This window comes from Alligator mississippiensis, chromosome 5, assembly GCF_030867095.1.
Source record: "Alligator mississippiensis isolate rAllMis1 chromosome 5, rAllMis1, whole genome shotgun sequence".
Classification (NCBI taxonomy): Eukaryota; Metazoa; Chordata; order Crocodylia; family Alligatoridae; genus Alligator; species Alligator mississippiensis.
The window spans coordinates 116,127,329-116,151,010 of NC_081828.1; the positions used below are offsets into that span (position 1 = coordinate 116,127,329).

Genomic DNA, 23,682 nt, shown 5'->3' on the forward strand with positions numbered 1-23,682 from the left:
TGGAGCATCCCACAGGAGTGCAGGAGGGCCCTCCACATGCTCAACGGTGAACCTGGAAGTGGACCGGAACTACTTTCGGTCCACTTCTGGGTCCACTGGGGAGCACATGGGGAGCCCCTCCATGACTCTCTAGCTCAGCTATCAGCCATGGGGGGACCCCAGGTGCCCCCCCCCAGACCCAGGAGACACCACTCGCCAAACCGGTGGAGCACAGGCAGGGGAGGAGCCCTCCACACGCTCCCTGGTGGACCCAAAAGTGGACCGGTAGTGCTTCTGGTCCACTTCTGGGTCTGCTGCCAGGAGCGCTGGGGAGCTCCCTGTGCTTCTTTGGGACACTCCATGCGCCCCAGCATCACAGCATTCACAGGCCCCTGCTACCTAGAGGTACGTAGAAAATACATTTACAGCTGTGTCTGTGTCCGAATTGCCGAATCTTTCCGAATCTCTCCAAAGCGATTTGGAGGGTACTGATTTGATTCAGAGAGGTTAAAGGGTCCTCTGATTCAATTTGGACTTGGAGATTTGGCCACTGAATCGGGCCAAATCTCCGATGAGTCGAATCAGGGACCAAAGCTTCACACAGCCCTATTACTTAGATAACTTAATACTTCTAAGCTATTCATCCACTCCTTTCCCCAGGTTGTCATAATGAAACAGTTATATGTATATTAACTTATAGAGCAGGAATGGACAACATACAGCCCACAGGCCAGATCTGGCCTGCTAATTGATTGTATCCAGCCTGCAGATGCTCCCTCAGTGTGCCACATGGGGCTAAGCCCCACCCAAGGCAGCTCATACTGTGCTCCTGCCGACTGCACTACCCCAGCCCTGACCCCGACCCTGGCCCTAGCCAGTGCGCACAACTTCCCATTATGCTGCTCCTGCTGCTGCTTCAACTGTCCAAGTAGTGCTCAGCTTTCCCCGGCTTCAACAGCTCCTCCTCCTGTCCCTGCTGTGCTGTTCTGGGCAGCAGGTAGTGCAAGGAAGTAGCAGCAGGTGGTGAGGAAGCTGCAGCTGGGCAGCTCCTGCCCCAGCACATGGGGTTCCATCTCCACCTCCCAGCTGCTTTCCACCCATTCCACCCACCTGCCATGATATGCAGCCACTTGTGGGTGACCAAGTGGGTGGAAGGCAGCCCCACTATGAAGCTGTGCATGCTGGGCAGGGCTGGGACCATTAGTTGGCATGGCAAAGGAGCTCAGCATGGGTTGTCCTGGGTGGGAGCAGGCAGAGCTCAGACCCATTGTGGGTAGCGCAGGGGCAGCTGTGGACTGGATGGGGGGAGTGGACTGCACATGCACCACACCCCACAGGCAAGCTCTGCTGCATGTACCTGCCTCCCTTCCCTACCTCATGCTGGCTCCTGGGACCTACCATGTAAGCAGTCCCGCACACATGTGCACACACTTCCCATGTCCCCTACCTGCCTAATACACATACCTGCCCCTCCCACTGCTCATGCCTCCCCCGCTCCCACCCCCACACAATATACAGGAGTAAGAATTTATTTTGAGCTATTATGCAATTGCCTTTATATATACTGCTAAAAAAACATAAATCAGGACAAAAATATTTTTTGAAATAAAATTAAAATATGTTATAGTAGATGTTTAATTTTAATATATAATTTCTTTTTTTGTCTATCATTTTTTAGAATGATATATTCTGAACAATTGTGTGTGAAGCCCTTGACAACTCACTAAAACTCACTCAGTGGCCTGCCACCTGAAATAATTGCCCATCCCTGTTATAGAACCTAACTCCACTGTTAAGGAAGCCATGATAAAACTAGCACTGCCTGTTAGAGCAGAATCTATTCTTTTGGCTGTTAACGAGCATGAACTGCATCTTACACCACAGGAAAAAAAAAACAACCCCACCTTGGTTGACCAGATTTACCAAAACTCTTTTAGGAGAGCCTTTAACATATGGAAATACTATATAAATATTTGTGATTTATCATTTTGGCTCAAACCGGTGCTACATTTAGTCCAATAGGATCTCTTCAGCATTGTTTTATATCTCATGCATTCTCTAAAGCCACTTGCAGACATTCAGTTAAAGGCGTGATCAGATCTGATCCATGATCTCAACAATAATTCCTCCTGTCATACTATACATGCATGGTCACAGGTGTGCTGGTGGAATTGGGGATCAGATCCCAAATGCACCACATTGCTAGGGTAGCGGGATGCCAGGAGATCATGACAGCAAGCCAGGCAGCTGACTGGTGCTCCCTGCCTCAAGGGCACAGAGAGTCAAGGGTTCTTGTGTACCCCCAAGGTTGTGAGTCCCCATCAGCTGACTGACCTGGCTACATCATAAACTGAATGTGCAATGGCATCCAGCTACAAAGTTATCATACAAAATATGTATAGTAATCTCGTGTCTTACTTCCTGCTTTATCACACCATGAATTGCATGAACACGAGGCCAGGCTACTACTTAAGACATGATTAAATAGTTATCATGTCTTAAGTGTAATGACTGTCAGGGGTCTACAAGAGCATGCACAAAAAACCCACTCCTATAGTAGTCATCCTGGGATAGGTCATGTGGGATTAAAGCTGTACTTTGGGAAGCTAGAAGAATAGTCCTATGTCCAAAAGCAACCTTTTGGATCAAGTCAAGTCTCCTGCTACTGAAGGAAAAATATAAGGACAGGAATTTAGGATTCTCCCACCCATCACTAGGCCACAGGATCATGCTCACCATAGATAACTTGCTCTGAGGGAAAGTTTCTTCAGTAACCCCACTAGCTGGAAGGTGGCTAACAAAATGGGGAATAGGGGTTTATGTCTCATGTGTGTGTATGTGCACAGGTGTATTTACTCCTCTGGCTCCCTAAAATCTCTGAATAAATCTTGTATGGATAGACTTTCAGGTAACTTGTGTACACTAGGTACCGTGAGCTATCTGACATGGGTAAAAAGTATCAAAGTTCCTTTTGAAATGTAAACGTGTTATCGAATGGCGGCCATAAGATAAGCAGAAAATGTGATGTTGAAAAAGCTAGTACAAACCGTATACACACAGATTTTGATTAGCAAATTGCAAGGCTTCTGGTGAGGTCACATGGTTTTCGTAACAGACCAAGATGTTGCCTAAATAAAAGGAGGTTGCTTTTAGTGGAACTTCTGGTTTTAGTTGGCTAGTTCTTGCAAACTGAGGTTGCCATCCCTCCTTTCAGTCTCTTTTTCACTAGTATTAGACAACTTGTTTTAGAGGGTGTGAGAAGGGGCTGAAAGAAAAGGCAGTATATTATATATTTATATTAATTATATATTATATTATATTATATTATATTATAATAAGCAAACTTGGATATCATACTTGTCACCAGGCCCATCCCCTGGAATTTATTATCCAACCATTCAGCCTCTTTTCCTTATCTGGAAAGACCTGGCCAGGAGAGGAACCAAGCTTATATCAATATCTCCATCAGGGTCACCTAAATCCCAATCAATATTTGAGATGTGAAATTAAATGTCTTCAGTATGTTAATTTCCTTCTCCACTTCCATAACTTTGTTTTTACTTTTTACCAGAGAGAAAACAAAAACAAAACAAAACAAAAAAGGTTTGAAACAACAGTACCGCTCTCCTAAGCACTGAATTGTTCCTCATCTCTCTGCATGTCATAACTGGCCTGACAGGGGTAAAGGTATTTGGGAAGTAGAGTGAAGATAGGGAATATTATTATGGGACTTAGGAGCAGAGCTGAGATTAGAAGAGGACATGGAAGTCATTGTGGGACTGCAGCCGAGGTAGAAGAATGAGCAAGGACAGCCAGGATGAGTCTCTTTTTAGCATCTCAGCTCAACAGCATGGGAATGTGCACGTTAGAGACTACAATATCTGCTCAGCTTCCCTTGTAAGATGTGTTCTATACTTGCATGAATGACTAACAAACCCTGATCTCTGGTGCATTCATAGATACATTATAAAGTAGGATGGTTAACTTCTGTATTTTTCCCTGACCTAGATAGCTAAGTCTGTGCTGCAGAGATCACATGGCAACTTTTTACCGGATATGTTAGTTAAGTCACTGCTGAGTTGATTTCACTTTTCTGCTGCAGGCAAAGCATGACTGTAAATACTATTTTTTCTGCTTCTGTTCACTTGGGACTCCTTCAGTCCTGGTAAATGGGCCACTAGTAGGATAAGGTATTGCAGAAAGGGTTAGGAGAGCAAGAATGAGAATATAAACATGCCCAAATGTGGAGATGGATGTAGAGATAGGAGAGGAGTTAAAGAGACTACAAAAATGGAAGTCTTAATGTTCAGAAATGTCCGTGTAAGAGAAAGTGACAGTACAGTAAGCAGAAGCATCTATAACACATCCTTGTTTAGATAGCATGATTGCAGGGTTGGAATTTACCTCCTCCTTTTTTTGACAGTTCCTATTTAAAACACAGATGGCCACGCTCTCAAGGAAATGTTCAGACAAAATTATGTTTTCCCCATTCAGAATAAAATGACCTATTTAACGGTAGGTTTGAAGAGCTGAATAGTTACAGAATATAGCTACTGCCTCTGTTTTAGACCCATTCACAATACGGTTAAGTTATGAAATTACACCATGGAACAAGCTACAGTTTGTGAATCCTACCTTCCTCCGATGGGATGGCACAATAAAAAATGTTTCAATATTATGCTTCTTCAAGAAACTATTCCTTTCATGGCCATACCCTGGTTCTACCTCGTAGTCACCATTTAGGCACTCTAAGGTGGTCTTTGTTATGTGAACTTTCCTAGAGAGAAAGACAGGACATTTTTTAATGTGATGATACATCATGAGCTAAGAGCTATTCAAATTGGGTGAAATCCACCCCTATGGAGAAAGCCAACACGGGTGAGAGTTGCATGTACAAAAAGTATACGACTGTTGTGGAAAAGATACATTTTCTTAGCCAACAAGAAAGAGTAGCTATTTTAGCAACTAAATTTCCTAAAAGTAAGTAGGTACTATAAACAGGTTAAAATAACTAGAGTATTTGACAACTTGCAGCTGTGTTGATTTTAGAAATGGGAAGGCCTGTGCAGTATCTTGTATTTATTCTAATACCACCTGCTGGAGATTAAATATTAAATATTAAAGCACCTGCTGGAGATACTGCTGCATTGTTTGACATATACTATCCGACTCTTGGGACATCTCTGAGGATTTCTTTTTCAGTGGTTTTATTTTTTGTTCTCAAGAAGAATGGGACTCTAAGATGTATTCTCAATTCTGACCCTCCTTTTCTCTTGCCCATTACTCTGCTTGTACTGCAACTGCCCTTATACTTTCTTCAAATGTCACCCATATCTATGTTACCCTTATATACATTATGTCTTCCAAGAAGATGTTTAAAAGACCATGATTATTTCTTTCTTTTGAATATCTTTTTTTCAAATTCCTAGGACTGTGATGCCTAAAGCCAACCAAACTAAAACCACGAAAAACATCTATTTTTAAAAAAGTGTAAATCTCGACCACAAAATAGTTAGCAGGTTCAAACTTCTCTCTGGTTATAGAACTGAATTTGGTGAAAAATCCAACCAATTACCCTTCAGTACAGTGGATCCCATTCTAAAAATTTGATATGCATAAATATATGTATCCATGCATATGTGGCTAACCAATAGTGAGGACTGACCAATGTGTGCTTAAAATTCCAGGACCTGAATATACTCACACACAGTTAAATTACTAACTCTGTATGTGTACATCCCAATACATAACTTGCACATGTACTTTTATATTTGTACTATATTAATATTTTTATATGCAAGGCACATGTAATTGTTTGCCTGGCACTGGCATAACTTATATTGAAATCTGGTTTTGATTGATAATACTAAACTATTACCACCTTATAGATTTGGAAGCACAGAGACAAATCTTCCTTTCTAATCCACTGTGGCAACTCCATTTAACTGAGACAAGAATTTAATTCTTGCTAGAGTTCCTGACTGAAATTCTCTCATCACCACCTTTTGTATCTATCAGTTCTTAGTGGAAAGTGTACCCAATGAGCACTTACATTTTAACAGAAAGTTGTTCACATTTATTTCTTCCAGACACTACTAACAGAAATACCCATGCTATTCAATCCTAATATTACTCAGCAGAGGTTTTAACTGCAGGTAATACAGCCTATAATAGTTCTTACCTGAAACGACCCTGCATTTAACAATTCCAAGAGTAATTAGACTTGCAACATGCTTCAGCTACAGACAAATAATTTCCACTATCATAGAGAACTATAGCTCTTGTTATGAGACTTACCCAGGCAATCCTCCAGCTTCCATTACATTGGCTAGAGTCACATCATTAGACCAGACATCGTATTGCCATTTGCGGAGACCCAGGACCCCACAAAGCACCCTGCCTGTGTGTAATCCAACTCTCATATTGAGATCCACTTCCGTGGCTTCTGCCACAGACCTGCAATAGATAATATCAGACTATTATTCTGTCAAAAAGGGTATTGCTCTCTATTATCTTTTGTTCTCCAAAATCTAATAATTGCAGTTAATATATACATTCAAAACTGCAGAGAGATGCTCTTTAAAATCCAAGACAGGTGCCTTGCCAGATAACAATCCTACCTTCCTACCTTTTCAAACCTTCTAAAACTTGATTAAGTGACTAAATAAAAAAGTTACTTGGTCATGCCCTATCCCTGCTGAATCAAAATCTCAGAAGTCTTTTATTTTTGCACGAAATTTAGTTTTGAGTTCTAGGTTTGAATGAACCCAGACCCTCAAAGCCAATTTAATTAAGTAAATTATGTTTCTCCTAGTCTTCTGCATAGGAAGGTACAATGTAAGGAGATGTTACATATGATTTCCACATAAAACCACAATTTGTCCCAAGTTCATCTGAGATAGGGTTGTAGTTCATCCAGTAGGTCTGCCTCTCTATACTTTTTAATGCATCTAGCCCAAATTTAAAGTTTTGCAAAATATACTGGGCAGTTTTTTTAACTGCTGTCTTTTCAGAATTTGCTAACAGGGTCCCAGTGAATCTCTAATATTTGATCAAGATGCACTCTACCTGAAATGCAAATGATAAAAATAGAGTTTGTGAAATAACAGTATTTGCTGATTTATCTCCTCTCTCACATATTTATTCATTTTTCTCTATCATACATTTTCCTGTTTCCTAACATCTACCTACCTTAGGCAGCTACGAGAGCTGACAGCAAATTGCTTGCTAGAATCAAAAGAAAAATGTTGAAACTATTTTATTAAGTTTAAATATTGATCTGTCATATGACCAAGCAAACACATTTTACTGTAACATTAAAAGAGATTGCTTTCCCCTCAGTATTAAAATGGACAGTATGATTTAGAGTCCCTTCTTTTATTAGAAATTACTTATTCCACTTTGACCCTTCTTTATCCTAGATTTTGGTTATGGGCCAAATTTTACCCAAACCCCTCCTACACTTCACCTGCATAAAGACCATGAGGCTTATGTGGGAGAACTATTTATTTATGGGGTATTGCAGAGAAGAAGGTTGTGGATGGTCTTTTGGATAAAATACTAAACTGTGAAATCACAACATATTAATTCAATTTCCCTGTTGTACTACAGACTTTGTATGAAATCTTAATCAAGTCATTTTAGGTACAGTTTCCAAAAAGGGACTTAGATGTGGTGACACTTGACCTAACTTTGACCTTTCATCTTCCCAAAATGGAGTCAGGCAGACTGCAGCACATGCTCAGGGCCTTCTAAAGGCACTTGGGCCTACTGCAGATGTGCCTGCTGCTCATGCTGGTCTGGCCAGGCTGTAGCCTGTGCCCTCCATGGGTGAAGAAATCTGGGGGGGCATGTGCTCCCCCCATCACCCTCTGACACATCACTTATGCCCTCCCCCCCGCCCCATAGACTTACCTGCGGGGAGCTGCAGGATCTGCTCTTCAACACGCTGCCTGGCTGCCACATGCGTGTGTACGCGTGTATATGCACGTGCCACCCCCTGCCTGTTATCGCCTTCCTCCCACTCTCTCCAGCCCCAAGCAGCCATTTGCAGGCTGGAACTCAGCAAGCCTGCAAGGGGAAACCTGTAGTTTCCAGCATTTTTCCCCTTTAAAGGAGAAAATCTGTGTTTTTCCGCAGAAAACAGAAAGCCTGGATCCCTGATAATATGTGTATCATCACTATCCAAGGATACTGATGTTAGCTGTTATAATGAAACAATTATATCTTCAGAGATCAGCAGTAATACAAATGCAGCAAAACTGCTATAAACTTTAACTCTATTTTACTCGTGGTTAAAGGTACCGTTATTTGGATAACCCGTATTGCTACAGGATCATTTAGCTGTACCATATATACCATACCAATTAATGTGCACACCTGAGCAGAAGCCCCCTCTCCCTTTTGAGAGCAGTTAAAAGCTACATTATGTTTGTCCATACTCTAAGCTAACCAACAGGATGTACCATAGAGAGCAACATGTCTGAAAACCCCTCCCTTTCATGAATGCAGACACATCCCTTGACCTCTGGGTTAGGTGCCAATGAAATACTGAGATTCACAATCTGAAACTACTTTCTTGACTTAGATGGGAAAGTCCTTTTGGGCATGGAAGACTGGCCAATTCTTTCTTTTAAGAGGCAGTTAGTTATATAATAAACTAAAGATACCCAAGACCAACATCCAATGCCCCCATCAGGTTGAACAGATTCAAACCCATCTCTCCCGCTTGTTGGAAGAGTACCCTCATCACTAGATATTGGCTAGCTTGGAGCATTCTCCATCCTTGCAGCTTAAGATTCATCACTACAGTAAGAAATGAAAGATCCATAGAGCCAGAGAGAGAATATGACTCTATAAGCCCAGTAATGATGACATGCAATTTAGGCAGAAGAAATCCTGGGTCATGGCTCTATTATTGTTTCATGTTATTCAGTGATTAGTTAGAGGGTAGGGAATCATCCGACCAGTAATCATGCTTTCTCTCTAGCCTCACACGTTTCTCTCTGAATGGCAGCATAGCTTTGCTGCAAGATTGGAGAGGACCTCCACCTCAGCCTAGCCTATAATGTTGTTGTGGGGCAAGTGGGTAAAGTGGGTTTAATCTCCCTAAGCTGAAGAAGGGATAAAATCTTGGACTTAAACTCTGTGTGCCTTAGCTTTCCATCTGTACATACTGAGACATTACTTTGTCCGTCTCATCTTTTGTTTGGGCCTGTGGACACAACTGCAGTTCAGGTGATGATGACTTATCATTAATTGGCTATGACATCATTAATTGGTGCTCATTTTTCTACTAACTTTTCTATTAAAGTTAATTCTATCTATGGTTTTATCTTTTGTGCAACAGTGTAAGATCTTTAAAAAAACCAAAAACAAAACCCTCCCCTTGCCTCAGCAGTGACAAATATTTTCCCACCTCCCATTGAATAGATTCCCATAGAATCATAGAATAGAAGGACTGGAAAGGACCTGTAAGATCATCAAATCCAGTCTCCTGCCATGCACAGGAGGTAATTGGGTTCAAATGAACTGCATGAGGTGCTTGTCCAGCCTCCTCTTGAATACCGCCAGGGATGGCGACTGCAACACCTCTGCTGGGAGTGTGTTCCAGATTCTAGTTACCCTTATGGAAAAGAAGTTTTTCCTTATGTCCAGCCTAAATTTTTCTCCAACTAGCTTGTGTCCATTGGCCCTCAGTCTCCTGAGGGGCACCTTTCTGAAGAGTAGCTCCCCTATATCTTGGTGTTTGCCCCTAGCATACAGCAAGGTGGCCATCAAGTCACCTCTCAGTCACTTCTCAGTCTCTTCTGACTCAGACTGAACAGGCCCAGTTCCCAGTCTCTCCTCATAGGGCCTATCCCCAAGGCCCCTGATCATACAGGTGTCCCTTCTCTGCACTCTCATCTACATCCTTCTTGAAGTGTGGTGCCCAGAACTGGACACAGTAATCCAGCTGTGGCCTCACCAATGCCGAATGGAGTGGGAGGAACACCTCTCTGGATCTATTGGCAACACATCAGCTGATGCACACTAGAGTTCTATTTGCCCTGTTGGCAACTTCATCACACTGATAACTCATATTCATCCTTTGGCCGACTGTCACCACCAGGTCCCTTTCAGATGCAGTGCCAGCCAGTGAGACACCCCACATCATATAGTTATGGCAAAGGTTCTTTCTACCCAGATGAAGGACCTGGCATTTCTCCCTGTTGAACCTCACCTGATTGCATTCTTCCAATAAGACCTGTCTGTCAAGGTCATCCTGTATACTTGCCCTGCCCTCAGATATGCCCACATTTCCCCACAGTTCACGGTCATCCGCAAACTTAATCATTGCACTTCCCACTCCATCATCCAGGGCATTAATAAAGATGTTAAAGAGTATGGACCCAAGCACTGATCCCGGGGGGACACCACTGGAGACAGCCCTCCAGGATGAAGCCACCCCATCAATTACAACTCACTAGGATCGGCTGCTGAGCCAATTGCCAACCCATCTCACCATAGCCTGGTCTAGGTCAGTACCCTCCAGCTTAAGTGAGAGAATCTCTTGGGAAACAATATCAAAGGCCTTGCTGAAATCTAGGTAGATGATGTCCACTTCCTGCCCCATGTCGAGCTGGGTAGTCACCTGCTCATAAAAGGACACCAGATTTCTTAGGCATGACCTTTCCTCAACAAAACCATGCTGGTTGTTTCTCAATACCCCACCAGTTATGAGCTTGTGGTTGATGGTTTCCTTGATGATTTTTTCAGATTTTTCCCAGGATCAAAGTCAGACTGATAGGCCTATAGTTTGCAGGGTCATCCCTCTTCCTTTTCTTAAAGATGGGCACCACACTAGCCTTCTTCCGGTCATTCAGGACCCCCCCCTGAGTTCCAAGATTCTTCGAACAGCCTCGCCAGAGGCACTGCTATGGGTCTGGCCAGTTCTTTCAGGACCCTTGGGTGCAGGTCGTTTGGCCCAGCTGACTTGAAAACATCCAAATGCTCTAACAGTACCTTCACCCGTTTGGGGCTGATTTTATGTGGATTACTGTCATCACTGTATTTTCTAAGTCTCTGGACAGGTGACAAATTCACGCCTGGTTTCAAGAATACTTATGTGAAATAAGAATAAAGGAGCTCAGCCTTTTTACAAAGATCAACTGTGGGCTCTCCCTGTGTGTTCAGTAGGGGACCCACAGCAAAGCTTGATTTCTTCTTGCTCCCTATGTACCTATAGAAGGACATTTTGTTGTCTTTTATTGCAGTTGCCAGCTTTATCTCCATGCACGCCTTGGCCTTCCTTGTCTCATACTTGTAGGCCTGGGTCATATGAATGTATTCTTCTCTGGATGCTGATCTGTTTTTCCATTGCCTGTATGCTTCTTTTTTCTTTTTGATAAGTTCCCTGATGTCCCTATTGAGCCAGGCAGGTCTCCTGGCTCCTTTCCCTCCTTTCGACTGTATGGGGTTGGACTCTTTTTGAGCAGTGAGAATTGCTTCCTTAAGGAACTGCCACCATTCTTGAACTCCCAAGTCATCCAGGGCCTTTCCAACTAGACTCTTAAGTTTACCAAAGTGTGCCTTTCTGAAATCGAGGACTTCTGTTCTGCTGGTAGAATTCCCAGCTTTATGGTGGTTGGTAAATCTGATCAACTCATGATCACAGTTGCCCAGAGTACCTCCAATCTTCAGGTCACCTACCATGTCTTCCTTTTTGGTCAGCACCAAGTCCAGAGTGGTTTTACCCCTAGCCAGTCCTTCCACAGCCTGTGACTAGAACAGGTCATCTAAAGTTACCAAGAAGTTGTTTGACCTGCTAGAGCTGGCTGAATGGTCTTCCCCATAGATGTCAGGGTACTTGAAGTCACCCATAACAATCAAGTCCTTAGTGCTGACTGTATCAGTTAGTTCCCTGTAAAATGCCTGGTTGTTCTCCTCTTCTTGGTAGGGAGGCCTATAGTAGACTCCCACCATCAGGTCCCCTTCTCCCGAGCCCCCCTGTATCTTGACCCAGAGGGTCTCAAATGACTTCCCTGTGCAATCAAACATGACTTGTAGAGAGGGGTACTGCTCTTTCACATAGAGGGACACCCCTCTACCCTTCTTCCCAACCCAGTCCTTCATGTAGAGCCTGTAGCCCTCAATATCCACTGTCCAATCATATGTATTGTCCCACTATGTTTCGTCAACCCAATGATATAAAATTCCTCATCGGCCAGAAGGAGTGCCAGTTCATCCTGTGTATTGCCCATGCTTCTGGCATTCCCATAAAGACAGTTGAGTTCACCTCTAGTCATCCCAGGTTTTCTGTCCCTCTGCAAGTGTCTCAGGGCATTGGTGATCATCCGGATGTCCCCTACATGAGTACCCTCCACTGGGTTATCTTGGCCAGAGGATTAATGCCCAGTAGCAGAATCTACCCCCACTCCCCTGGGCTTGTCTAGTTTAAAGCCCTCCTCAGAAAGTTTGTGATTCTTGTGGAAAAAAGCTTCTTCTCTCTGCCCTGAGGTGGATACCATCTCTTGCATGCAGACCAGTGCTGTTGAACTGCATGTCAAGGTCATGTTCCTCTTTATTCTGTAATGTGAAAAGCTTGGCCTTTAGCCATTAATTTCACTATTTAGCTAACAAGTCCATTTCACTTATTTGATTAAAACTCACTGAGGTAAACATTAACATGTGTCTCAAATTGTTTAACTCCATATTTGAGATGATGTTTATTTAACACCTCAGTAGTTATTTTCATATTACAATTTGCTCACTGCTCTCAAGGTTTCAGATTCAACTTCAGTGAAAAAACAAGTCAGTATCCTTCCCTAGCACCATGTTCCACAACATTTTCTATTTGATTCCACTACTGAATATACTAAATTTTCTCACAAACTATACTTTCGTCCTTTGCAGGCAAAGATGACCACATCCAGCAGGGGGAGGGGAGGGAAGAAGAGATAAAAGAAGTGGGGAAGAAAAAGGGAAGGAGAAAAGAGAAAAGGAGAAAGAAGGAAAAGGACAAAAAAGGGAAAGGGAAGAGAACAAGGGTGGGTGGAGGCTTGGTCACATAAGTACGTAGGTGACTTATAAGTCCGATCTTTGCTTTGAATAATCTGCTGTAACAGGGACAGGAGAGCGATGAGGACTGGATACAGGAGGTTTTCGTGTTCCTGGCCACACGTTTCTTCATTGCTTCTGCCGTGCTTTGCTGTTCATAGGCCAATTCTCTGTTCTGGATTTGGGACCTCTAGGACAGACGATCATGAGCGATTTTCTCCCGCAACTCTGGATCGATGCTGAAACTTTTTAGGGACACCTTTTGGATGTCCTTGTACCATTTCTTTGGTGTGCCACAAAAGCATACTCTATTTGACAGTTCACCATAGAAGACTTTCTTTGGCAGACGAGTGTCAGGCATTCTTGAGAGGTGGCTGGCCCATCTTAGATGTGCCACTTTCAGGAGGGTGTGAATACTAGGAAGAGTTGATCTTCGGAGCACCTTGGTGTCCAGAATCTTGTCCTGCCACATGATCTTTAGTATCATTCGCAGGCAGCACAAGCGGAAGTGGTTTAGTTTCTTGGCATGATGCTGGTAAATTGTCCAGGTTTCACAGGCATAAAGGAGGGTTGGAAGGATGATGGCTTTGTAAACCTTCAGTTTTTTCAACATTCTGATGTCTCTATGGTCTCAGACTGACTTATGGAGTCTGCCAAAGACCACGCTAGCTTTCACTAATCTTGCATTGACTTCATCATCAACGTGAACAGTGCAGGACAGCGTGCTGCCTAGATAGGCAAACTTGTCGACCATCGGCATTTGTTGGCCTTTAACTAAGATGTGTAGTTCTGGGGGGTTGTGCCAGGTGCAGGTTGAAACATCACTTCAGTCTTCTTCATGTTAATAGTGAATCCGAAGTTGTCACAGGCTGACAAGAGTAGGTCCATTGATTGTTGCATGTTAGCCTGTGAGCCTGCACATACTACATTATCTCACAAACTACATACCCCATATAAGACATGCATCTTGTTTTTGCAAACAAGAATATGCAATGGAGGGGGAGACTTCTCCAGAGTCACGGATGACTGTGACATAGAATAAGTCCTCCTAGAAACAAAGAGTGACAAGGAACCATGGTATCCCTGCATCAGGCAGCAGGATATTCCTGGTATGGCAAGAAAGCAACAAAGCTAGGCCTCAGATCCTTGCAGAGACAGTAGCGAGGCTTAGTTCTTGCTACTTATTGCAACCATAAGTATGCATAAGGAATTGCATGAGGTAATTTCAGAGCTATTAGCTGTCCTCTTTGAGGATTTGTGGAGGTTAAGAAAGGTCATGGATTATTAGAAAAGGGTAAATACAGTGTTCATCTCTCAGAAAGGGAATAAGGAGGATCTAGGGAAGTGCACACTTGTCAGTCTGACATCAGTACTTGGAAAGATCATGGAGCAATTTCTCAAGGAACCTACTGTGAAGCACCTAGAGGAGAACAAGGTCAGGAGCAGCCAGCATCGATTCACCAAGAGTAGCTATGCCTGACCAAGCATATTTCCTTCTATGATAAGGTGATAGGCTCTGTGGATGAGGGGAGAGCTGTTGATGAGACTTTAGCAAGGCTTTTGACAGTCTCCCACAAAATTCTTATTGACAAGGCAAGAAAATATAGACAAGAGGAAAGTAGTGTAACATGTATTTATAACTGGTTGGATCATTGTGCTCAATGAGTTGTTGTCAATAATTTAAAGCCTAGTTGGGAGAAGACATCAAGTGGGGTTCCTCAGGGTTTGTTCTGCATCCAGACTGAACAATGATCTGAACTGAAGACATGCTTAACAAATTAGGAGATGATGCCAAGTAGAGACGCTCTCAAGAACAGAGCTAGGATCCAGAATGACCTAGACAGACTCAAAAATTATTTAAAAAAAAATCAGATGAGATTCAACAAGGACAAGTACAAAGCCCTGAACTTGGGACAGAATAACTTGGTGCACAAATACAAACTAAGGAACGACTAGTTAGGCTGCAGGGGAGGATCAGGGGGTTAGAGTGGGCCATAAGCTGAATATGAGCCAAAAAGCCAACAGCAGACTTAACTGTGTCACTTGCAAATCAATGGAAGTAATTTTTCTGCTCTGTTCAGTACTGCTGAGGCCTTACCTGGAGTCCTATGTCCAGTTTTGGGCCCCGTATTTGAAGAAGGATGTGGGCAGACTGGAAATAGTCCACTGTACAGAGACAAAAATGAACAGGGGCCTAGGAGGCAAGACCTATGAGGAAAAGCTGAAAGAACTGGGGTTATTTCACCTGGAGAAGAGAAGACTGAGGGGAGGATTTGATAACTCTTCAAAGACCTGAAAGGCAAGTACAGAGAGGATGGAGATGTGCCCATAGGGGACAAGACTAGAAGCAATAGACAGCAATAGAAATGAAGTGTATTGTGAATGTAATGTGTTGTAATAGCAGGTGGAACACAGGGAGTAGTTTGCAGAACTGTGATGTCTGTTAATTTGGACTGCAACTCCCAGAAACCCCCAGTGGCTGGGGGGCAAAGGAAAACGGAAGAGGAAGCTTGAGGCTAGAGTAAGGGGAAGAGACAGCAGCATGCTCATAGAAGCTAGTCAGCCCTATGCAAAGGACTGAGCAGGGCTGGAGATTTCACTTGCTCGGTCACCAAGGACTGTGGACTGAAGGAGCTGGACTCAGACCTGGGGGCAGCTGTAGGCTGCTGTTTCAGCACTCTAGGAACTAAAGGCTTGTTTGGGGACACCTCCACAGGTGTGGGGGGGGAAACGTGTTGACTGTTACGCCTGCGCTAAGTGGCAAATATTCAATTCGGATTTGGCTGATTTAGAGGGACAGTGACTCAATTTGGTGATTCAAATCACTGTCCTGATTTGATTCGGCCCAATTGGATTTGAAGATTTGGCGCCAATTTGGAGATTCAGCCATAGACTAAACAGGCAGCACAGCTGTCTCCAGCTGGTAAGTCTGCGCTGTGGTGGGCGGGGGAGGGAGGGAAGGGTCGGGGGGGGGGGGGGGGAAGGTAGATCAAATCCCCCACAGCAAGGGAGGGATTGGGGCTGGGACAAGCCACCCAGCTGGGGCAGGGGGTTGTGAGACTCGGGGAGTGGTGTTCCCGCCATTGCATGCTGCCAGTCCTGGAGGACATGGGAGTGGGCATGTGTCCCCAGATCTGCGCAGAGCGGGCTGGGCCGGGCTGCCCTCCAGGAGACTAGCCCCAGCCCCCCACCACTGGGCTGTACTCCATGGGAAGGGTGGAGCCAGGGCCGCACTCCAGGTGGCTAGTCCCAGCTGCAGCCCAGAGTGCAAACCTGGCTCTGCCTGCCCAATAGAGTGCAGTGGAGCAGGGTCTAGTGGGGAGGGGGGCTACAGCCACCCTAAAATTCCCCATAGCCCCTACTGCCGGCCCTACCCCGATCCGGGTGTACACACCCAGCCCCATGCCCTGGCACTGCTTACCCAGCCAGGGTGAAGCCGCAGCTTGTCTGGAAGATGCAGGGAAGCTGAAGCAGCTTCTGCTGCCGTGTGCCACTTGTCAGAGGCAGTGCAGTGGCACTGTCCCGCACCTCCCCACCCTGGCTGGGCATGTGGTGGAGGAGCATAGCCTCTGCTCCCAGTGCTTTCTGCCACCCATCCAGATCGCAGTCCAGCCTAGCACACCTTACACAGATCCAGGGGCACATGCCCATTCCCATGCCCTCCCAGACCAGCGGCATGTAGTGGCACGCAGTGGTGGGTGCCTCCCTGGCTGGGCAACTTGTCCCATCTCCAGTCCCAATCCCTCCCTCACTGTGGGGGCGTGGCTCTGCTCCCCCCACACCTCTTCTTCCCCCCTCTGCCCACCACAACACACTTACCAGCTTGAGGCAGCTGTGTCCAGCATGGTCGAGGACTGCTAATTGTTCAGCCTATGGCTGAATCCTCGAATTGGCGCTGAATCTTTTCTGAATCGATTCAGAGGCTTCTGATTTAATCAGACCTTTTAATGGGTCTCCTGATTTGATTCAGATATTTGGCCACTGAATCGGGCCGAATCTTCTCTGAATTGAATCGGCTACCGAACCTTTGCACAGCTCTACTGACTATATGTTACCACAGTGTTGATGTTTCTTTACATTTTAGGTCTTTTTCCCTTTGGCCTATTGGCTTGTGACCTATCCCCTATGATTTTCTACGTAAAATGGGAACTTCCCCTTGCTTCTTGTGCCAGGTTCTCGTGCTGCAAGGCTGTCCTAGTAGATTGAATGTTAGCAGGAACTTCCAGTGAGGGTGGTCAAGAATTGGAATAGGCTACCTAGAAAAACTGTGGAATCTTCATCCTTGGAAGCTTTCAAGACCAGGTTAGATAGACATTTGGCTGGGATGGTTTAGTCTTGGATGATCCTGCTTTGATCAGGAGCTGACTAGATGACCTTGTGAAGTCCCTTTAATTACTTTCCTATGATCCTATTGTAAGTAATTCTTTGTATAAAGTTCCTCCATATAAAAAAAGTGTTGTTTTCACACTAGAAGCCTCATCAAGATACTACAGACTGCATGCAGCAGCTCATTTTCTCTGAGCCAGCTCAGTTCCTGCCTCAAGCACTAATTACCCTGCTCAGAGAACAGCAGCTGGGAAAGGGTTAATACTGCACCATCCCACTTCTGCTTGCTGAGCCAGAAAGTGGCAGCCATTTTTTCAGGCACTAGAACACAGCATCTCCCTGCTTCTGTTTCAGAGAAGGAAAATCCCCCTGCTTAAGACACACTAGTTTTAGAGGACTGATTCTGGGAAGGAGCACATTTCACATGTACAATGTGAATAAATATGGTAGCTGGGAAAGGTATACAGAAAGAGTTAGTATTCAGAAACATAAAGGACTAGCCTACGCCTATCTCTGTGTGATCATGTAGACATGCAAGACCTGCTTCTCTACCTATGCCAAGTAAAACTACATATGACTTTCTCTAACTGAGGCTCAGAGAACAGAGGCTGTGAATATGAGATTTTCCTCTCAACATTCTATGAACAAATGGACAGGAGGTAGTCACAGTGGGGAAGAATAGGATACCTGGAAAAGCCATAGAGTAAGACCTTGGTGTTCTAGCCAGCTGAGCTGGCCAGTTATGAAGATAATGGCTGGTAGCTTGAAAAAGTGTGAAGCAACTTATAATCCTTCTGTGCAAGATAAGAACACAAGTGAAAACCCAGTTCACTTCCAACAGTTTACCTGTAGTGGCTTAGCTATTCACTGCCCTGTATGTGGGGCTGAAAACCTAGCCTGCAGGGATTTATATATATTAAAATTGGAAGCTGTTGAATTCTAAATTAATGGCACTTGTCTATGGATGCTCCATTAAAATAGGTTATTCTCCTTCTATAAAGAATTCAATTGCTCCATTCTGCGATGACTTATGTGTATGCTTAACTCCATGCATTGCAAGTATTTCCCTTGAGGTCAACAGACTACTCACAGGTGCATCTGGACGTGCTATTAAGGTGCAGCAATAAACTCTGGCACACTTTGCGCCTGAGTCAGCTGCTCCAAGGCACAGCATCTATGCATGTGCCCAGGACTGCAGCAGTTTGAGCTGGAGTGAAACAGTCCTGGGCTGGCAACAGGCTTGGAGGTCAGTTCTGGGCTCCGGGTGGTGGTATCAGGTGGCGGAGAGGCTAGCTAGAGCTCGAGGGTGTGAAAGCACAGCCCTCGCCAGGCTATGCAGCAGCAGCAGCACTGCTGATTGGTCATGCAGGTGACACAGTTTCCTTGTACTCCATTCCCAGGAAAGAATCCAGGCTGAGCCAGAGCCGAGCTCCACCTAACAGTAAGGTGTGGGGGGGGTGGGGGGGGGGAAGGGAACAGAAGCTTCAGAGGGCAAGTTGGAAGGTGGGGGCAGGAGGCTGACTCTAGCCCAAACTCAGGCTCAGAGCCAGACTCAGAGCTACAGCAGCCATCTGCCCCCGCAACTCCACCTTGCACGTGAATCTAAGATGAGCCTCTCCACTCCCTCCCCTGCTGATAGAGGAAAATCCTCGTCTTAGATTCAAGTAAATATGATACATTCATTTAAATATTTAATGATTAGGGTTTTAGTAGGCTAAAAGAATATATGTATCAACAAAAGTATAATTAGGTACCTCCAAATAGGCTTATATAATTTATTTTGTATTCGTTAAAAGGAAGTAGTATCTATTAATACTTTAGAAAGAATTATATTATTTCCCTTTTTCCAGTTGCTCTAAAAAGAAAAACCTCCCATATCTTCCATAGAAATCTACTTTTAAAACTGGTAACATCATAGGAAAAAGCAAGTACTGGGGGTCTGAAAATAAGAATAAATAATAAACTACTGATTACTATGTTAAGAAAACTAAGCTTTGCAATGGAGCCAGAAGATATTTGCATATTAAATAAAATCTCTAAGACTGGTCAATTAATAACTTTAAAACAGCTCTATATTCTTCCTAGCAACTCCAAAAAGTTTCAGTGGTGTTTATTATTAAATTATTGAATCTGAGTAGAAAAAAATGTTCTTTTTTTTTTATTATTATTAGCTTTGACTGTATGTCTCTGATTTGTACTTATTTCACGTGAACATATACAAAATGGAAAAGAGCCACTTTGAGACAAAGAATCTGAACAAGCATTTCCATTCAATATCATGATCTTTATCCATGTAAAGCCATCCAAATACTAAAGAATTGCGACGCTCTTCTCATTAGAATTGAGAGGCCAAGAATTATTTGCCATAAATATTCAGTGAATAATATTAAATGATAAATAAGTTCATGCAAAATCTCCAGCTGTTCATAGACAACCTGAGAATAGACAAAAAAAGTTGAAGTTCACCAAATGAAATTATGCACTACTAATTATTCACTCCACAGCTCAATCATTATGCAGGCTGCTGTTTTCCACATGATAACACACAAAAACTGGATCCAGTAAAAGAAATTGCAATTCACTTTCATGAACATGGGGCACTTCGACGTTATGTAAGTCATTATGGCCTCTGCTACCCCTTTACCGTTAAAGTTATGTGCTTGGCTACAAATATTTCATTTCCTTATACTGTACCAAATGATCAAACTTATTTTAAAGCATCTGATTAACAGCTGTCAGATGTTTTAGCCAAATTCAGCTTATGCTGAATCTGAAATGACAAAAGAGAAGTAAGTATGCTCTCTCAGGATGCAAACACAGTCATTCACCAAACCTGGTCTATATTCACATGGCTTATTTTAAGCCAGTGTTTCTCAACCCATGAGTCACGACCCAAAAATGGGTCACAAGAAAATATGAATGGGTTGTGAACAAACTTTAAAAAATGGATCAACAAACTTTAAAAATGGATTATCCTTTAGAGGAGAAAAATGAAGGAAACTGGGTTTCCCTTTGCAGGCTGGCAGGTTCTGGCCTGCAAGGGGCTGCTTGGGGGAAGTAGGAGGAGGGTAATCAGGCAGGAGGTGCCACTTGCATGTGCATCCATACACATACATGTGGCAGCCAGGCAATGTAGAGAGCAGCTCCCCACAGGTAAGTCTATGGGGCAGAGGGGAGGGCATAGATGGCATTGTCAGGGGGGTGAAGGGGCAACACTGCCTTCCACCACACCTCTTCTCCAGGGTACAGCAATGGCCAGGCCATGGTGACAGGGTGGAGCCATGGCCTGGTATGTGAGTGGTTGGCAGTGGGGAAAGGTGAAGGCAGCGAAGCCCGCCCGCTGTCCATTACTCCTTGTGCTGCTGGTGGCATGGCTGGCATGGGAGTCCTGATGGCAGCAGCAGCAATGACTCTCACCACCCTGTTCTGCCCTCCTGTGCTGAGTTCCATCCACTGGGCCACAGAGGCAGCTCCTACCCATGTTGGTCCATCCAGGCTGCAGCCCCATGTCCACTGTGAGTGCACAAATCTGGGGGGACATGTGTCCCCCACACACCCACCCCATGCCCCATACACTGGGGGGAGGCTTGGGACTGGGGGCAAGGGGTAGCAGGTCAGGAGTGAGGGGCACCAGCAGGGGTGCAAGGCTGTGGGTTGGGAGTGAGAGGCACTGGCAGGGCCCAAGGGCTGGTTTTCTACTTAAACTATTTATTTGGTCAGGACTGGCCACTGATAATTATAAATGGGTCTTGGTACAAAAAAGGTTAAGAACCACTGCTTAAGCTACACAAATATAGACTGAGAATGGTGTGTGCAGTCATTTGCTGCCCCTAGGAGTCGTGTGGGAAAACTGGTGTAACTTGGGGGTCAGGTGTAGGGTAGGTTGGACTAGTAGGGGCCAGCAGTTCCACAGGAAGGGAGCTGGTGGGTCTGTGGAGGGTTGCCCAGTTGAAGGTCTAAAATATCCCAGTGAGGGGTAGGAAGGGGGCTGGAAACAGCTCAGCCCCAGAGCTGGGGAAAGCAGCTGGGCTTGCCGAGCCCTGGAACTGTGCTGCAACCACATACAGGCATACATGAGATGTTAACCCAATCTTGGTCTAAATTAGTACATCTACTCAGGTGAACTTAGATTGGGTCCACCGTCTTTTGGTGATTAAAGCCTTTTGCATGGTGTATGATTGGGCATTTAGATTGACCCTGGTTAGTTCAATCTAAATGCAATGACAGTACATACTGTAAGTTATTTAGGGAATCCAAATTTTTCATTTTCTAAGTCTAAAAACACCAGAAAAATTAATTTCTATTAAGTCAGAGACAAGCTTTTACAGCTATTCAGCACTGTGCATGCAAATAAAGTCTTCCAAATACCAGTAGGTGCTAATGTCCCTTAATTATAAGAAATACTTTTCTATCCCTTGAAGTTGTATATTTATAACCATAAAAATAATTATCAGTTAGTTCTTGGATGCTAATCTAAATGGTCCTTACTCATTTCCAGATTACCTGGAAAAATCTTAATTAATTTGCTAACCTCTCTTGCAGATGCCATTTTGGGAGGATATTTATTTTGTTGATATGAGTGTTCCCAGTACAAAGAACATAACATTAATGAGTGAAACTTCTATAATTATACACCAGTTTTTCACTGGTAAACAAGAGCAATGGGAAACAGGTGATAAAAAGGAAATATAAATGGAAAAAGAGGAACAAAAAGAATCCCTCTACAATCTCTCTCAGGTTATTTCAGGTTCATAATTAGTGCTGTGCGAAATTTGGCAGCCATTTCGTTTTAGAGGTGTTTTGGCCCATTTCGGTGCCCAACACACTGAATCCAAAACAAAATGGAATCTGAAACAAAATGGAAGGCTCTGAAACATCTCCGGAGCCTCCCGGGGGGAGCAGGCCCCTGGATCCATGTGCTGGATGACAGCAGGCTGCCGCAAGTGACATGAATTTTGCTTTGAACAATTTGAAGTACAGTTTCACAAAAACCCCTGCACCTATTTCCTTGAAGCTTGGCAGGATCATGCCCTCAGAAGGGGCTACCATTCCTGCAGTTTTCATCTGAATCAGCCAAAAAATGACAAAGTTATAGGTATTTTAGGGATTCCCCATTATAGTCTAAGGCCGAATCTCTGAAACAGTAACAAAATTCCAAAACAGTTTCAGCTGAATCAAATCAGGGCAGTGATCTGAAACACTGAATTGAATCACTGTCCCTCTAAAATGGCCGAATTGGAATCAGAACAGAGCCCTTTTGCACAGCCCTAGTGATAATGTGAGGGTAGTTCAATAAAAACCAGGTACAGACATTACACTTACCAGTATAAGTGATCGGAAACTGGTCTACTATACTGAGAACAGAAGTTTGGCATGCATAGACTGGCTTAAAAATGTTGGAACCCAGTTTAAGATTTACCCTCCTCACTAAAGGGTGAACGTTCATTTTGTTTGCTACCAATCTAAACTATACCGTTTACAGAAAACCTCATAACTTAGATTGATTCAACTTTGGGCTTTTTTAATGTCTGTACCTAGCCAACGTGTTACTTTTGCTGATTAAATGAATTCACAGAGTTACACAGCAGCACAAGATCATAAGAACTGCTATTTATTGGGTTGGACGACAGGCCCATCTTGCCCAGTATCCTGTGTCGCACTGTGGCAGAGAGAGGATGCAGAAAGAAAGAGCGAACTGGGTATGACCAGGGTTTTTTCCAGTGTTCCTCTCTCATTTGCAACCTCCAGCATTTAAAGGTGTAGGAAGTTTGATTCAGAGACTGTATCCTTAATGCCCATGCAAGCTTAACAAGCTTAAAAAGAGTGTGACCCAAAAAAGGTTGAGAACTACTTGCTATACTATACTTTAGGCTGGTCTTTTAAAGGCAAACCTTAGTTGCATCCATTAACACAAAGACAGGATTTAAAAAAATAGAAGCCTAATCTGAGACACCTAAATACATATTTAGGCATCTAAATAAATTGCCTGATTTTCAGAAGTGCTGAGTGCTCAGCAGTTCCCACTAGGTGCATTTACAGGTATGCTTTCCTGAGGAGCTGACTAATTCGCTCAGCAATAAAGCATCACAGTCTACATGTGTGCTGTTATTAGGACACAGTAATTTAATTAACTCTGACACAGGATAGTACTGATGTGGACAGCACTATCCTACAGCGGAGTAATTGTGTGTGATAACATGTGTAGAGTGTGACAGGGGCTGACTAGGGCATGAGGGTGCTAAAGTGCAGGGACTGCCTGCTGCTTAGCTTCGCACTTTAGCAAGCTCATGCTCCAGTCAGCGCCTCTACCACCCACCGCTGCCACCCAGAGCCCAGGGC

At 44.0% G+C, this 23,682-nt stretch overlaps 1 protein-coding gene across 1 annotated transcript in view; it reads right to left on the reverse strand.

The window, feature by feature from the left end:
- Positions 1–23,682, reverse strand: part of ADCY1 (adenylate cyclase 1) — a 278,084-nt gene that overhangs the window by 91,625 nt on the left and 162,777 nt on the right. Inside the window, exons 6-7 of the mRNA XM_059728633.1 lie at positions 6,277–6,435; positions 4,615–4,756 (exon numbers count right to left, since the gene is read on the reverse strand). Coding sequence (XP_059584616.1) covers positions 4,615–4,756; positions 6,277–6,435 — 301 coding nt within the window. The remainder of the gene's footprint in view (positions 1–4,614; positions 4,757–6,276; positions 6,436–23,682) is intronic.